Genomic DNA, 17,475 nt, shown 5'->3' with positions numbered 1-17,475 from the left:
AAAGTGGATTTCTAGGTTGAACATTTCTTAGAAAATACTCTGATAATAAAATGTATTGACATACATCAATTGCTGTGTTAAGTTTTTGGAGCTAGGAATTTTTACTGCTGGATTGGACTAAGTTGCGAGATTAGGTAGGATAATCTATAATAATATCAGACATCTTTTCTCCAAAGAGCAAGATCAGTAGTTATTCAGCTTTCTATTTTCTCAAACTAAAGGATTTTCTCAGATTTCTAAAATGACAAACACTTCATGATTATTTTCAATTCTATCAGTATTTCCTGTCAGTTCCTTACAGCCTGTGTTATCTAGCTTCTTACAGAATGCACAGAACAACTTGGGCTTGCCCAAGCAGCCTCAAAAGTATATACCAAAGATGGAACTACAGTCTTTACCTTGCGTGATTTGGTTTTATGGGCTCTAGATGAATCCTTTATCCAGAGAGACTCTGAGGAACAAAAGAAAGACTCCGCTCCTGCTGGAACAGAAGAGTTAACTATTAAAAGTATGGAAAGTTGGCTACATTCTACAGGATTTAGCTGGTTCTATTTATGTTTGATCATGAAAAAGTTAAATGTAATTCACGTCTTCTAGAATTTCAAAGTCATAGGAAGCTATTTTTGTAAGTGATTCCAAGAGTATCAATGAAATTCTCATGTTGTTTTTATCTTATAGAATAACAAGAAAAATTTCAAAAATTAATGTAAATTTTGATTTCAGCACTGAAACAATAAATAAGTTGCACAGAATTAACAAAATATGTTTGACAGTTCAGCCACTTAATAGAACATGAACGTCTTTTGTCCTTAAACTCAGAACCAAAACCAACTGGAGACCACTTAAGAAACCGATCAATGCAAATCTGTTCCAATTGTTAGCAGAGGTGTCCTCTCTATACCTCTCCTCTTCTCCAACTCCGTGTCTCTGCCCTGTTCATCTCTACTCCTTCTATAAAATCCCAGAAGGTCCAGGCAATGGCCTTCTATTGCAGCTTTTAGCACATTGCATTATAATTATCTGTTTACATCTTTGTGTATCTCATTAGACTACAGCTTGAGGGCATGGACTGTCTCCCAAACAACAATTTGCTAAATAAAAGCAAGTCATGCTAGTAGTGATGCAGTAGAGTTTTGTCAGTGTGAGATTTTCCCCTGTTGTTGTATTGAGAGACATAGTTCAGAGGTTAAGAACTTAGATTTTGGAACCAGAATACCAGGGTTCAAATCCCAGCTTTGTCACTTGCTAGCTGAGTGACTTTGGGCAAGTTGTTTAACCACTACATACTTGAACTTTCTCATTTGTAAAATGAAGATACTAATGGTCACTTCATGGAGTTTTTATGAGGACCAAACGAATATACACATACACACACACATTCATAGTGAATATTGTCTTAGTCCATTTTGTGCTGCTGTGACAGAATACAACAGACTGGGTAATTTTTAAAGAAAGAAATTTACTTCTCACAGTTCTGGAGGCTAGGAAATCCAAGATTATGGTGCTGGTAGGTTTGGTTGTCTGGTGAGGGCTACATACTCCAGAGGTAAGGACTCCTGTGTCCTCACATAGTGGAAGGCCGAAGGGAAAGAGAGCCCAACACTGTATGAAGCCTCTTTTGTAAGAGTTTTGATCCCATTCACAAGGAGAAGAGCCCCCATGACCTGATCGCCTCTTAAAGACCCTATTTCTCTTAATACCATCATGTTGGGCATTAAGTTTTAACACTTGAATTTTGGAGAGGACACATTCAAACCATAGCAAATGTATCTATATATCTATATATAGATATATTCAATATCTGTATTCATTTGGTCCTCATAAATATGAATATATATTCATAAAAATGTATACATGTGTATATGTATGTGTGTGTGTGTGTGTGTGTGTGTGTGTGTGTGTGTGTGTATATATCTTACTTACTGCCTGGTTGATGTTTACCAAACATTCAATGAATATTATTTATAATTATGTATAGGATATTATCTTTTTTGTTTTCTAATGGGTTTTAAGAAATAATTATGTGAACATTTAATGCCTAGCTGATCACTAAAGCATATAGTTCTGTCTTTATTTGGCATGTAGAATATCTGAACTCAGAGTTCTATAAGATTATAATTTCAAACACTCTTCTTTCAAATTCTTATTTAAAACCTGGTTAGAAGTAGTGTTATTTGTGCAGGACTATCAGAGGGCATCCTTTTGGTTTCATCCCTTCCTCCCTATATTCTAGTTATCCTTAAATCAAGCAGGGCCATCCATGGGCTGCCCCCTTTTTGGAATTTTGGCTTGGTGCTATGCCATCAGTTGGCACTGAGGAACTTTAAAGTAACAGCTGTTGGCCAGAGTTCAACATAGTGCTTACTGTGCAGACAGTGGTTAAGAGCAGAAGCTCCGGAGGCAGATGGCCTGGATTCTGATCTTGGCTCTGCCACCATCCAGCTTTATCACTAAGACTCAATTACCTTATTGTAAAAGAGAAATTGTAATAAGACCTACCTCAAAGTTTCTTTTTGAGAATCATGTGACACAATGTATGTAAAGGTCTTGGTAAAATGCCCAGCATATAGTGAGTTCTCAGTATATATTAATTTCTATCCTTCTATTGAAAGATACTATTAACTATATTGAAAATAACCTATTTATAGAGACCCTTAAATGAGTTTCTCTCATATCTCAAAATTAAGAAAAGTGCATCTTCTGAGGACTTTATCTGTATGGGCCAGATGAAACCAGAAACTGTGTTTTCCTCTTTGCTTTGGCTACTAGGAAGCTCATGGTCCTAATTGTGCTTTATGTCTAGCAAATAAAAATAGAGCCTTATTTATTTCTGTTTAATAATAAAAATAATATCTAGCATTTATTAGATGCTTACCAAAGTAAATAGGCTGAACACTATATCTTTGAAGTACTTAACTTTTTTTCTTTTAATCTTCCTAATAGCAGAATGAGATAGATACTATTATTCATTTAAAATATAAGGACACTGAGGCACCTCATCCTTGGCTTTAGTCCATTCCTATACTCCTGTTCCCCTTTACTTGCTTTTTATAACTTTTTATTTTTCCCATTTCAGAGTAGGTATTTTGGTAAGCCATGTCAAATTTCTTTCAGTTCTAAGTGATGTGTAAGAAAAGAATTAAAACATATTTTCAATCACATTAGTTTAAATTCTTTGGTTGCATATTAAGTTTCTGACCAAATTTATGTATTGATCTCTGGTTTTGGTAATGCTTCTTTAAATCATGTTATTAATGAAGAATGAAATATATTGACTAAACAAATGAATTCAGAAAGCAAATGTATTCTTTATTCATTGAACAACAGTAGATGTGTCATTTTTTCCCCCAGAAAATCTGACAATGAATGTGAAAAACAAATTATTTCCAAAGTCTGTGAAATCTGATAGTTTGGATGGTATTGATAAGTCTGTGCTTGCCCTCATCCTTAGAAATCCTATTGCCATCTGGGTATCTTGTGGTGAACCATTTCTACCTCCAAATGGTAAGTGTTTTGTTTTTGCTTTCTTTCAAACAAGTATATGAAGGGAGAGAGAAACAGATTTTATGTCATCGTAAGAAAATGAATTAAATGTGTATAATGTCAACATAATAACATCACATTTATGCAAAGAACAGGAGGTCCATCAATTAATATGTGCACAAGGATAGCTGTATTTCCATATTTGCACAATTGCCTGTTTTTTTCTTACTGGAATGGAGTATTCTGCATGGAAAAATGTCTAATTTAGTTGATAAAGAGATCTTTGGTCTATAAGACTGAGAATAATGGTATGCATTAGAAAATAACAAATGAGTTTAATTCACACTGAGGACGACCTGTCTGCACATTTTCATTTTTAAGAATTGCACCCTTTAGGCAGTAGGTGGATGTTTAAAAAATGAATGGTTCCAACCCAGGCTTTCATCACCTCCAAATAGTTTGTGGAAGTAGAAAATGAAATATGGCTATTGCATATGGTAAATCTATATAATAAAACAGCATCGTTCTTCTTTTTTCCCCCTCTCCATTCCATGAAGAAATGCCTTAAGCCCTGTCATCTTTCAAATGAGGTTTCTTTTAATGACCCTTACCTTTTAATTACTTGTTTCTAATTGAATCTATTTCTTGAAGCAGAAAGTTCTTTATAAATTATTGGTGTACATGATAAATTACTGTTGATAAAATAATACAAGATAAAATATCATGTATTGTTATTATTCTAGCTTTGCAGGAAGAAGAAAAGTTAGAGAAACAAAACTGGCTTAAAAAGGACAAAATTTTGGCTGATCTGGATACCATGAAACACAAAATGAGACAGTTAAAAGGTCAGTATGATCTAGACAAAGCATCACTATGTTTAATTCAAAATGTAACCTCATATTGCTGATGGTTATTTTCTAACATTAGATACCGGGTGTTTAACCAATGAGTACTATATAAATATTATGTTACATAAATCAGTTGAGCAAAGTCTAAAACTTAATAATATATCTTTTTCATACTAATTTTATATGTGTAATTTTTATATTAAAATTAATACCAAATGGCTTATGTATATATTTAAAAAATTAGGAGGGTGTCTGAGCCAGATAACCCATCCTATTGCTTTAGAAATAATCCCTGAACTGACATTTTATGAATTAGTCTTTAAACAAAACTTGCCATTCCTTTGGTATACTGGGGAAGAAGTTTGGGGTTTTTTTTTTTTTGTCTTTTTTTTTAATAATCTAAATGAGGAAGTACTAAAATCTTTAAAAGTCAATGTCAGTAACTTAAATGACTCCTCCTTTTTATGCAGGGTAAAATATGCCAAAGTGATCAATTGGTGTCCTCTTCTTCCATTCTCTTTGTCATAGAATCTTAGGTTCCTGACCTTATTCTATTCCCAGCACTTGAGATACAAATGTTTCTTTGGGGAAAACAATGTACTATGGACTTTAGTCTAGGACAGAACACGTTTCAAGCTCCGTAATTGCCACAGCAGAATTTCAGCTCCTGAGTATGTGTATTATCTTGTGTCAAACACATATGAATCTTGTTTCAATAAACAGCACGCTTGTCCTAGATGCCCTAGACAGAACTCTGGTTTGAAATGGCTATTGTCCAGTTCTTACCAAAAGAAAGGTTGGGTGTAAGTGAAAAGTGTCTCTTACTCCTACTAACCTCTACTACTTCTATTACTAAACATTTTCATTTGAATATCCCATGGACATGTCCAAAAGTAAAGCTATCATATTACCCCCACACCAATGTCTCCTTTGCTTCCTCTAGTAGTGGATTCTGCCACTGTCCACCCAGGTGTTCCATCTCAATAACCTGTGAATTATTCTTGGCATCTCCCTCTCTCTCACCTTTCCCAAGCAAATATTCAGTAAGTCTTGTTACTTTGAATCTGTCAAGTTAATCTCAAGTGAATTCTAACCCTCTCAGTCCCTACTATCATCTTCCAAGTTCAAGCTACCGTCATCTATTTCTTGGATTAGTGGAACAGTTTTCTAACTGGTCTCCCTACTTCTAGTCTTGACAGTAGTTTCGCTTCTATGAATAGTGGTGACATTTCTGGAGTTGAAGTGATCATACAAAAATGCAAAGCTGTTATGGTACTCCAGGCATAAAACCTTTGAAGGCTCCCTATTGTCTTTAGGATGAAGTTGAAACTCTTTAATGTGATTCTTTGGAAAAAGTCAAACATTTTTCCTTAGTTCCCACATCACAACAATCATCAACACAGAAGGCTTCTGTGACCGAATATGGGGAAGTGTTTCTCCCCATCGCCAAGTGAACAATCAGTTCTGCAGTGGACACCAACTGGGTGTGCTCCCATTCATGCCCAACACTGTCTCCCTGGAGACAGTGTCAGATCCCACAGGTTGGGCACTCAGTCCCCACAATTACCCACCTTCAGACACCAGTTGCAAGTCCAGGCTTCTGGAACTTCTGGCCAACCAGTTTCATGTTGGGGTTTCTACAAGCCTCTCTTTAGATTCGATTAGTTTGCTGAAGCAGCTCACAGAACATAAAGAAACACGTTTACCAGTTTATTATGAAGTATACAGATGAAGAGATGCAGAGCATGAAGTATGAGGAAAGGAGCTTCCATGTCCTCCCTGGGCGTGCCACCCTCCAGGAACCGCCTGTGTTTTGCTATCTGAAGTCTCCTAACCCGGTCATCTTGGGTTTTTATGGAAACTTCATGACATCAGCATTCCTTCTCCCAGGGTATGGTGCAAGACGCTCTCTGCAATGAGAGTCTTATGACTTTCAGAAAGGGGGTTTGGGGGTGGGGAGGAAGGTTACAGTCCTGCCTTGGGACAGGTGAAAGGAAAGCAGGAGAAGGTCAGAGAGATTCTGTTTGCTGAGGCCTAACACACCCAACGTTATAACAAAAAACCGTAACAAGGACTGTGGGAGTTACGAGTCGGGAAACCATGGATGAAAACACACAGTGGCCGTTTATGATCTTGCTCTCTTGTAAGTTCCGCTTTCTCCTTGCCCACTGATCGCCATACATTTTAACTTTCTTTTAGTCCCTCAGACATGTTATAGACTTTCTTAACTCTGAGCTTTTGGTACAATTCAGTTTCCTCTGCGCCAAAGTCTTCCCTCTCCTGTCCTCTTGGGTTGCTCCTATTCATTTTCTGTTTTTTAGGTTATTTGTTACTTCTTCCCAGAAGTTTTCTCAACATTCCAAGCCTGGGATAATGTGGTTTATCACACCCTGACCATCCCCTCTGATAGTCCTCATCACATTAGTCTAATTACCTGTTTATGTGACTGTCTTTCCTATGTTAGATTATAAATTCTGTATGCTTCTAATTTGTTCTCTGAATAGTTGTAGAATGAATTAAAGAATGAACAGAATTTCAACCATTCACTCCAGTGAGTTTTCTAAGCTCTTTTCCTGTATCAAATTAAATCAATAGAAAGCAACATACTGAAAATAGCAGCTGGCAGAGCTGCCTTTACTGAATTTAGATTTTATATCATGTCTTCAGCTTTTATTACAGTTAAGTATTGAAAAGACATTTAAAGTTCATTTGGCATCATCTATAATATCACTGTTAAAAGCAGTCTATATTTGGTCAGTTGACATCCATTACAGAGGGATCCGTTGATGTAGTTACTCTCAGAATTTAGTGCTAGGATAAATATTGTCTCTACTGACAAACTGGTATGTTTTCTGCTATCAATTATAAATTCAACACATGCTTATAAAATACTTACTATGAGGAAGGCCTCTTTCTACCTGTTGGAGTTATTAAAACAAATAAGAATGTCTTAGCTCCAATAACTGCAATACTTATAAGATTGTGAGTTTCTTGAGGGTTGGATAAAATGGGAGGTATGAACAGTTGCTGAATCAACTATTTTGTATTTTTGTAGCCATTGGTAAATGCAATATGTGTTTACTGAGCATATACTATGCACAAAACACTGTGCTGAACTGATTTTACATTTCATTTGTAAGCATGAACAATGCTAATATTAATCATAATACTAGTAATTACTTTGTAGAGTTTTTATGATTAAGTAACAAATGTCAAGTATTTACTACATGGTTAACAGATAATAAATACTCAATAAATATTGGTATAGGAACACCTGAGCAGACAACCCATTTTCCCACTTGAGGTTATAAAACTTATAAATAAAACTCAGGAATGGCAGATCAGGTTAAGTATCACCTTAGTCACATATATAGGCAATGTTGAAGCCTTTAATTTAGTGTGAAAACTAAATAAATCTGCAATCAAAAGCCCAGATTGGGTGGACTTACCCTTCCAGACACAGGAGATGCTGAACAGGATGGGCCTTCCAGTAAGGGAGGGGAGTGGAGAGAGCTTTCTAGCATGAAAGAACAGCGAAGCACTCATGTTCTCTAGCATCTGAGAGAAAAAAATGGTAAAAATGGTCCAAGAATCCTCAGCTTCTTTTTCCCAACTTCCAATCAGAAAAATCATCTGCAATATCAGTGGGGCTCCATTCACTTGAAATGAAACAATAGGAGTAGGGAAGAGGCATGCCCCATTAATAGTTAGCTATTATCATTACTATCCCCTGATCTCATGTGAAATAAAATAGGATATATGGAAAAATGTAATAAGAAAATAAAAAATAAATTATTCAGTACATTATTGCTTGGTTTCAATTTATGTTATTCTTACCTACATAAATAATAGTTTATTACAAAAACCTTTCCCCAAACTGAAACCCTTTGTGATGACATTATGTCTTTTTATGAAAATTATAGTGCAAATGCATTCATTTTCTCAGGACCATTAGAAGCCAGTTGACAAAAACCAAATCATGCATAATGATTTTTTTTCCTGTTTTCTAGACTCAATCCCCAGCTCTCAACAGTATAAATGATAAACTATTGCTAAACTGTCTTTATTTAAACAAAATTTTAGTGTTCAAAATGCATTATAAATAAAACATTTGTTGACATATTATTTATAAAAATTTATGTCATAAATTAAGGTTATCTGCCCTCTATAAATAGAGCTGTAGATAAACTATTTATTATAAATTCATGTTATGTATTTGTGAGGTACCACTGTGGACTTCTCCAAAACTAATGACATTGTCACTGTGACTCATTGACTGATTCAGTTATGCTTTCTCCACATCCATAAATTGCGTATGAATCCTTATTAGCTACATAGAGTTCTGGTTTCTATTGAAAAGTCATTGCTACCATTTATTTTTATTGCTGGATCTGTTTCCATAAACTTAAGGCACAAGAGCACAAACGCTTTGTCCTCTGCAGGTATTGAATTATTTTCCAAGAGTTTTGTTTGTAACCATAGTCTGAAAATCTGCCCATAAAGACTATGTTGGCAACAAAATTGAGACTCAACTTCATTTTAGTAGTTTTATTATTTTATCATCCTAAGTGTTTACTTTCTCAAAGAAGCCTTCTCTGATGCCTCAGACTAGTTTAGCAACTTTTGTTAGAAGCTGTTATAGACCCTGTACTTCCATGGTGCAGCATAATTGCAATCAACTATTGGTGTAATCATTTCCTTGACGTCTGCCTTCCCCTCCAAACTTGAGGCAATGTTTGTGCTTGCATTATCCAGCACAATGCCTGACCCACAGTTATTGCTCAAGATAGATTTCTGGAAAGAATACATAAGAAAAAGCATTATTTTTACTTAAGAAATTTAGAGGTCAATATGAAACTCATTGCTGAGTATATCTTCAACACAGAAAAACAAACAATTTCATAAATGTGACTTTTAAAACCTATTTTATAAGAATTTCAAATGATCTAGTTGAAAGAATGTATAAATTGGAATTACCACACATTAAATTATGCCTGTGATTCTTTAGAACATAGTATTCCAATAAATATTTTCTCTTACCACAGCGTCTTAACAGCATAGGGGGCACAGCAGAGGTGTCAGAAACTAATCGTGCTCACAGGGTATTATTAGGTAGAAAAAAAAGGCTCCTGTCTCTTGGGTTAATATTATTTTAGAAATACTTAATCCCCAGGCTGCTAAGCTAATTGTGGGGGGAAGGCTTATTATTAGTGAAGAGAACAAAACATATGCTCCAGGACTGGAAGAGATGATAGGAACTATATAAGGTCATGAATTCTATTTGACTAAATTACTGCTGAACCATATCATGGATGTGAGGCTGGGGCCAGTGTGGAAGTCGGCATGTTATCTTTCTTTGCCATCTGTAGAGTGAGTATGCGTATCCTGGCTATTTAAAGCCTCAAGCTCCCATATGAAGAGGTATTGTTAGATATTATTACTTTAGGCATCTTTGCTTTTATGATATATTTAGTATTTTAGCCTATGCTCCTAGGTGGAATGATTTATGCATAGAAAGCCAAACCAATTTATTTGAAATCTGAAAGCCTATCATCAGAAACAAAATTTCTAGAGACTTCTTTCCTCAGGGCGGCGAGTAGCAGCATGTCAGCCGGCCACCATGGTTCCCACCAAGAGCCCTGTGCAGCCAGTGGTGGTTGAAGGAGGCTGGACCAAGCAGACTCAAGAGGAAATTAAACTCATGGAACTTATAAAACATACAGAGGTATGTTCATTAGGATTCCAAACATTAAAGGCTCTGCCTCTTTTATAAGCATTTAAAAGTACAATATTGAATTTTAAAATTATTCTATTAATACATTTCTCAGCATCTGATCGGTTATGGCCATATAAGCATATGCCAAGCATTGAGTTGGCATTTGGAGAGTAGCTATCTAAAAGACAGCCAGCTCATATGAAAGTCTGCTTTGTTTGAATGGAGACCAGAAATTATGACCTTAGCAAAGAAGAAAAAAAGGCCCAGTGGATATGTACAAAGGTAATTGTAATAAGTGTAGTCAAGTTGAGCCTTATGGCTTCATTGCTCATTACTCCTAAGGGCATGTCTTAATATGTAAAAAGAGCAAGGAGCAAAATACTAATTGCAATGGAGACATTCAGAAGTGAAAAATTCAAAAAGTGGTTTCAGTCCAATTAGTTAATCAGTCAGGATTGCCAGATATAAAAAAGTTGAAAAGATAAAGGTCAGCTGTTGAGAGAGGACTGGGGAGAGAGACCAGGGAAAACTTTTTGCTTTGTGAAGTTTTTCATCAAAATGATATGTTCCTATTTAATAGGGTTTCTCAAATTCGTGGAATGTGTTCAATCTAAATCTTAGGCATGTGCCTGAGTCAAGGTTACTAGAAAAAAGAAATTGACATCGCTAGAAATATGACTTCTTGCCAAGCTAAGAAGGATAAATCACTGACCAGGGAATGAATACAAAGCACTGAACTAGGACATGCTTGAAGTAGGATAAAAAGCTGCCTGGCAGGGACCTGGCAAAGTATAAGTGTGTCTGCTGTATTATAAAAGACAGCAAGTAAGAACTTAAACAACATTCATGTATACTCCCTTACGTGTTTTTTGGTTAAAGGAAGTGATATTGTGATTCTAATCAAAAACTCATTTGTTAGATGCAGAGAAATCTCTCAGTAGGAGAAACACCATGCAGAAGTCCAGAAACACATCTCTTCATTTCTTCACATTGTAAATGAAAGATCAGTGCTTTGCCAAAATGACTGCTTCATTATTGTTATTACTCTAATGTTCGTTATTTATTGCCTGTAGGGTTTCATTGAAGCAAGGAGAATTTACTGAAGAGTCAGTGACAAGAGAGGCTAATGCAATTAATAGTTCCTTCCTAAAATTTTTTCAATATAGTTTAATCACAAGATATTTTTGGCTTTCATCACATTCTTTACACACACTAAACAGACAGTTCTTTCTTTTTCTTTTTTTTTTTTTTTTTTTATTTCAGCTCATCATGGGGGTACAAAAGCTCAGGTTATATACGTTGTCCATGTCCTGCCCATCCCCTTGAGTAGGAGCCACAAGCGTGACCATTCTCCAGACAGTGTGCCTGGCACTCACCATGTAGTCATACCTCCATCCCCTCCCCCCACCCCCACCTCCCTGAGTGAGCACCTTCAGGTATGCCCATTCCCCAGATCGTGTGCAGCGCACTCATCATGTAGGCAGACAGTTCTTTAAACATGACATTCTCTGGGCATTTTTTGACAGACACACCTTTCTGAAGTCCAAGAACTGCAATCCAAAAGGAATTCTCAAGTTGCATCTACAGCCAAGCGGAGCAGTCTGTATAAGCAACCCAACACAAAACGAGTATGGATTTACCTAAATGGAGGCAGACCTGAATATGGCACTTATGCCTGGGGCAGAACTATTTCAGAGGTAAATCTAGTGTGAAAAGAGTGTTCAAATCCCAGCTCTAGCATTTCTAAATTGTTAGGTCAGACAAATTACTTTACTTCACTGAACCTCATTTTCTCATCCATAAAATGGGAATCATATTTTCCTTGCAGGGTTGATCTGATAATTAAATGAGCTTATCTGTGTGAAAATGGGAAGTCCGGTGCTGTCTAACATATGTATGAATCTGAATACTACACTTGGCAAGCATAGAACAATGCCAGTTAAACCCACCCTAGCCAAAGACTAAAATCTAAATTTTAAAAATAATTTTCCTCATCTATTTAAAGTCCAGTTCACAAAAGAGTAACTTTTTTCACCCATCATGAATTATTTAGTAGATCCGTTGTACATTAGGAAAACAATAGTAGTCAGTAGAGAAAGCCTATCATATTCCTACTATCCACAGCCTTAGAATGGGCAGAATTCCCACTTCTCAAAGTTAAAACATTGACTAAGGAAAAGATGAATAGCAGTTCATTTATTGTTTGTAATTTCGAGAATATAATTCTAAAATTTGACATTCTGTCCTAATCTTTAAATGAAAATTTTAGGCACATATTAAATAAATTTTGATAGTTTTTTTTTTAAGTCTGATCTGTGGCAGTTGTATCTTAAATAGTAATTTTTCTTTTTTATTTTGTGAAATGTTTTCATGAATTTTTCTGGGATAAGAGAAAGTCACATAAAGACGAGATGTTGCTGAGGGGTGGTGGACAGGCAAGATGGTGAAACAGACTTCCTGGAGAAGTTCACGGAAGCTGGTGAGAGCACCTAGGGTAGCAGGGCTGACTCAGATGAGTTCTGCCCCTAAAGATATGTGTGGTTTCGAAGTGTAAGGGGAGACCACTTTTCTTTGATAGAAAGTTGTAATAAGAATGGTGAGAGCTATTGCATGTCAGACATTGACAACCAATTTGCTGTACTTGAGAAGTGAAGACAAAAAATGCAGAAAATGTATACTTGAAACTAGGAGTACAAGTAAAGGACCTTCGTATACCTGGGAGAAAGGATGGAAAGTGATTTTTTAAAAATAAGTGAAAGTTTTTCAGAAGAGAACTTCCTAGAAAAAGCACTGTAACAAAGTTGGAATGTTTTTTTTCCCTGCTAGTTTCTTCGAAAAACCACAGAGTTCATGTTATAGATGCCAAGTTTTAAAATGCACTTAACCATTGCAACTAGAACTAATAAAATAGTGAGACAATAGGAAATGATTTAACAGGTAAAGGGTATGGCAGGGATAATGGGAAAAGACAGCCTATCAGATTCAGGATAGCAAAAACTTCCAATGATTTTTACAAAGATTACATATATCTGTATGAAGTCAGTGGATGATTTTTTGATTTATGTGACTTTCAGTGTAGTATATAAAAGGCACTCTGTAACTATTATTCCATGATCATATAATTTTTATGAATTTTATGTAAGAAGGGCACTGTGATAGATGCTGTGAAGTATTACTCTAATTCATGTCTGTGAAAATATTTTGTAAACTTAACAGTGCTATATAATTGACTGGTTAATATCAACAGTAGTAGTAGCAGTACAAGGAATGAAGTAACATATGGTCTGTGCTCTCGTTAAATTAGTATTTCAAATTGGCAAATCTTTTAAAAATATATGCAAGGTTTACTTGGGTATGTAGAGAAATTGGCACTCTCATGTTGGTGGAAGTACAACTCTTTGGAGGAAAATTTGGCTATACGAATCATAAGAAAATGTACTTCTAGAACTTTTTCCCAAGGATATTTTTATGAGCATATGCAAATGTTGTTTGTTAAGAATATTTGTTGCAGGGCTATTTAAAACAGAGCCAGATTAGAAATAATTTAAAAACTCATCAATACGGAATTGGTTAAATGAATTATAGCACATAGAATGGAATATTATTATATAATTCAATTAAAATCACCTTTTAGAAAGAATAATGACAATAAAGATGTGTAAGATATACTATGTGAAAGAAACATAATATAAACCATGTGGAATTAAAGTCTATACACATGCACGTACACATACAGAAGAAAGACTGGAAGGATTTTATTGTTGTATATATTTTTTAGACAGTCCTATTATGGGTGACCTTTATTTTTCTTCCTTGTGTGTTTTTTTGTATGTTCTATATAACATTTTTATGACAAATTCACAGTTTCTTTGTAAGGAAAACACGTATGATAAGGAAGCTGCCATTCCTCTGAGAGAAGTACTAACAGAATGGGATAAAGGTCAAATTCGTGGTGTAGGCAGGAAATTCAATAGGAGTTCAGAGAAGGGGAACGCTGTGCCCACCTAGGCTGAGGGATAAGGGTCTGCAGAAGAATCAGTCAGGGACTCTGTTTCCCAGGTACTTGGGAAATAGGTAAGATTCAACATCTTAGGCAGAACAAACATTAACAAGTATGGGGGGCACCACACACAAAGGTATGGGTGTTAGAGTTCATAAGGCATTTTAAACAGATGCTCCTTGGAGGAGAAATAGAGAGATGACTGGAGAGATTATATAAAAGTGTATGTGTTAGTTTGCTCAGTCTGCCATAACTGAATACTACAGACTGGGTATTAAAAAATAGAAACAACAGAATTTTTTTTTTTTTTTTCACAGTTCTGGAGGCTGAATGTCCAAGATCAGGGTGTCAGCAGGGTTGTATTCTGGTGAAGCCTCCCTTTCTGGCTTGCTGACAGCCACCTTCTTCTCATTGTGTCCACACATGCCTTTCCTCTGTGTGTGTGTGTGTGTGTGCCAAGAGAGAAAGAGCTCTGGTGTCTCTCTCATCTCATAAAGATACCAGTCCTACTGGAATAGGGCCTCACCCTCATGACCTCATTTAACCTTAATTGCCTCCTTAAAGGCCCTATCTTCAAATGCGGTCACAGTGGGGGTTGGGGCTTCAACATGATTTTTGAGGGGATGTAATTCAGTCCATAACACTGTCCCACACTGAAGTGCTTAAACCATTACGTGTCTGCATAAAGAAATGGCATGGTGAAAACAATGTTTTATAGAGATTAATGTGGCCTCAGTGTGTAGAAAGACACTTAGAGAATGTCTAGAAAAATTTCTGCATAGTATTAATATTTCTTTTTTTGCTTTATAAAAAAAAAAAGTTCTTTCTAACCTCTTCCTTTTCCTTTTCCATCCTGTATATTTTTGTCTTTAGGGGCCTGTATGAGATTCTTTGTGATCGGCTAGAAATGTATCCTTTCAGGCTGCCAGGCTGTAAAAAATACCTCTGGAGAAGGGACTGTGTGTGTGAAACAAATAGGCAGCAGGAAGGGTAGGGTTCACATTTCACTGGGGGAGTCTGGCTAATGACACTGATTCCAAAGAAGCTCCGAGTTTCAATGGTTAGTACTTTTACTGGAAGAATGAGAAACAGAACACATTTCAAAGTGCTTCACTCTACCTTCTATAATGAAACCCCCAGATGGTATTTGAATCCCATCCAATGCAGACTTTCTCTCAACTGTTTTCACTGCTGCGGCTATTCTGGATGATTTAACCACGTCCTTCCCACCCACTCTTTGAACATGGCTAGGGCTACTCTCATCTCCAACTGGTGTCGGCTCATCAGTCATCAATGCACCAAGGCAGCTCTCTCTCCAGGGTTAGTGGCTCTTTCTTCAGGACCAACATCTTTCTCTGATTTATGATTGCCTGAGCCCCTCCTCCTATGTTCCTGAAGCGTTTGTCTTCTTCCCATCCTGCAACATCTTTCTGATTCTACAGAGTCTCAAAGTCAGTGTGTTCTTTCTCAGCCCAGGAACGGTTCTGAATGCATGAGCAGAGGCTGAAAGACTGAGAAACAGGTCCTTTTGATTTGGATAGGCAAGTACCTCATGCCCACAGGGAGCATGCAGTAGCTCTGTGATGCCCTTGTGCCCCACCCTGAGGAGGCCTGGTCTATGAAAACTGAACTCACAAAATAGACTGTGGGTGAGAAATTATTTATAGAACATTGTTCCTTTCTCATGAATTTTTGTTATTGCAAAAATTACAAACATTTAATTTATATTACCCACTTTAAAGAGGACACTTGAATAAATTTAGTTACATTTGAAAAACTGAGAATTAATAACATAAAGTCATAAGCTGACTAGATATTTTAAAACTTAATTGTACTCAAAATGCCTTATTTTCAAATTTATTTTTTAAAGATTTTTGTAAATTCATTGCTTTTTGTCTCATATAAGTAGGTCTTAGTAAAAACCAAGTGAAATAATCATAATTTAATTCATATTTTGCCTTTCATGTATGTTTTTATTAAATTATATTTATTTTTATTATAAATGGAAAACATAATCTTTGTAGAATAGTGATATTTTAGTAATAAAGTAAGGAAAAATATAATAAATACCTCCTTGTAGATCTTTTCAAACTACACAAATTTCTCCCAGATACCTATCTCTACATATTTCTAGGACAGCTTCCCATTTTCCCAGCCCAAACAGAAACTCAGCTAGCATCCCTTTGGTTGCCTTGAAGCAGAAAAAAAATAGTGACTGCTGTGGACTGAATTGTGTCCCCAAAATTAATATGTTGAAGGCTTAAACCCCAGTGTGACTATATTTGGAGATAGGACTTTTAGGGTATAATTAAGATTAAATGAGGTCATAAGGGTAGGACTCTAATTCTCCCTCTTGGCCATCTACAAGTTAGGAAGGGAGCCCTCACCAGGAACTGAGTCAGCTGGCACCTTGATCTTGGACTTCTCAGCCTCCAGAACTTTGAGAAATCAATGTCTGTTGTTTAAGCCATTCAGTCTATGGGATTTGCAGCCCAAGCAAGCTAGGATAGTGACTATTTTGGAGAATTTAAAAAAATCACAAAATAAATCACATGAATCTACTGCAATTTCATTTTTCATTTTTTAAAAAGTCACTATGAATTTTTTGATTTTTTTAATAACATTTATTCCATTTTCTAATTAGAAAACAGCATATAGTTATTATATTAAAATTAGAAAAAGAATAAAAGGACCAAGTAGGAAAAGGAAATTCCATCACCCACAAATAACCATTTATTATAATTTTAGTATATATATTTCTATAGTTTCTAAACAATTATAAATTGTTTTGCCATTGTGATCATAGTAGATCACATGATATATTACAGTTTTGCAAGTTGCTCTATTAACCTAAAAAACTATTGTGACTTTTTCTCCGTATAATTTAACATTCTTAAAAAAACATTATTTTTAATGGCATTATAATTTTCTGTCAAATGGACGTATTATTTATTCATTCAGTTTTCTATCATTTACCACTCAGGTTGTTTTTAATTTTTTGCTATTATGAAGAATGTTATAAACAACATATTGGTATATAAATCTATATTCATTCTCTGATTATTTTCTTCAAATAAATTCCTAGAAGGATTGCTAAGTCAAATTACATAAATATGCTTGAGAATTTTGATACTTATTGCCAGCTTGTTTTCTAGGAATGTTTCAGGAGTTTATGCTCTCACAAGTAGTGAATGAGAATTCCCACCTGCCTGTTGTATCAACAACACTAAGTGCAGTAATTTAGAAACATATATTTGCAGGTTTGACAGAAGAAAAATGTTATACCCATGTTTTCATTTATGTGTCTTTAATTACTTGCAGAGATGATTTTGATTTATTTTATTTTGTGTTATAATTTATTATCTCTGAATTCCCTAAGTCCTGTGTTACTTTGCTATTAGATGCATTTGTCATATTGATAAGAATTT

At 35.6% G+C, this 17,475-nt stretch overlaps 1 protein-coding gene across 1 annotated transcript in view; it reads left to right on the top strand.

The window, feature by feature from the left end:
- The window catches only part of LOC123642548 (doublecortin domain-containing protein 1-like), a 58,633-nt gene that overhangs the window by 36,828 nt on the left and 4,330 nt on the right, over positions 1-17,475 (top strand). The window contains exons 12-16 of the mRNA XM_045557715.1: positions 316-508; positions 3,352-3,504; positions 4,227-4,328; positions 9,920-10,056; positions 11,574-11,744. Coding sequence (XP_045413671.1) covers positions 316-508; positions 3,352-3,504; positions 4,227-4,328; positions 9,920-10,056; positions 11,574-11,744 — 756 coding nt within the window. The remainder of the gene's footprint in view (positions 1-315; positions 509-3,351; positions 3,505-4,226; positions 4,329-9,919; positions 10,057-11,573; positions 11,745-17,475) is intronic.

This window comes from Lemur catta, chromosome 7 (assembly GCF_020740605.2).
Source record: "Lemur catta isolate mLemCat1 chromosome 7, mLemCat1.pri, whole genome shotgun sequence".
NCBI lineage: Eukaryota > Metazoa > Chordata > Mammalia > Primates > Lemuridae > Lemur > Lemur catta.
The sequence above is the reverse complement of the archived record's forward strand: the minus strand, read 5'-3'. Positions and strand labels throughout refer to the sequence as shown.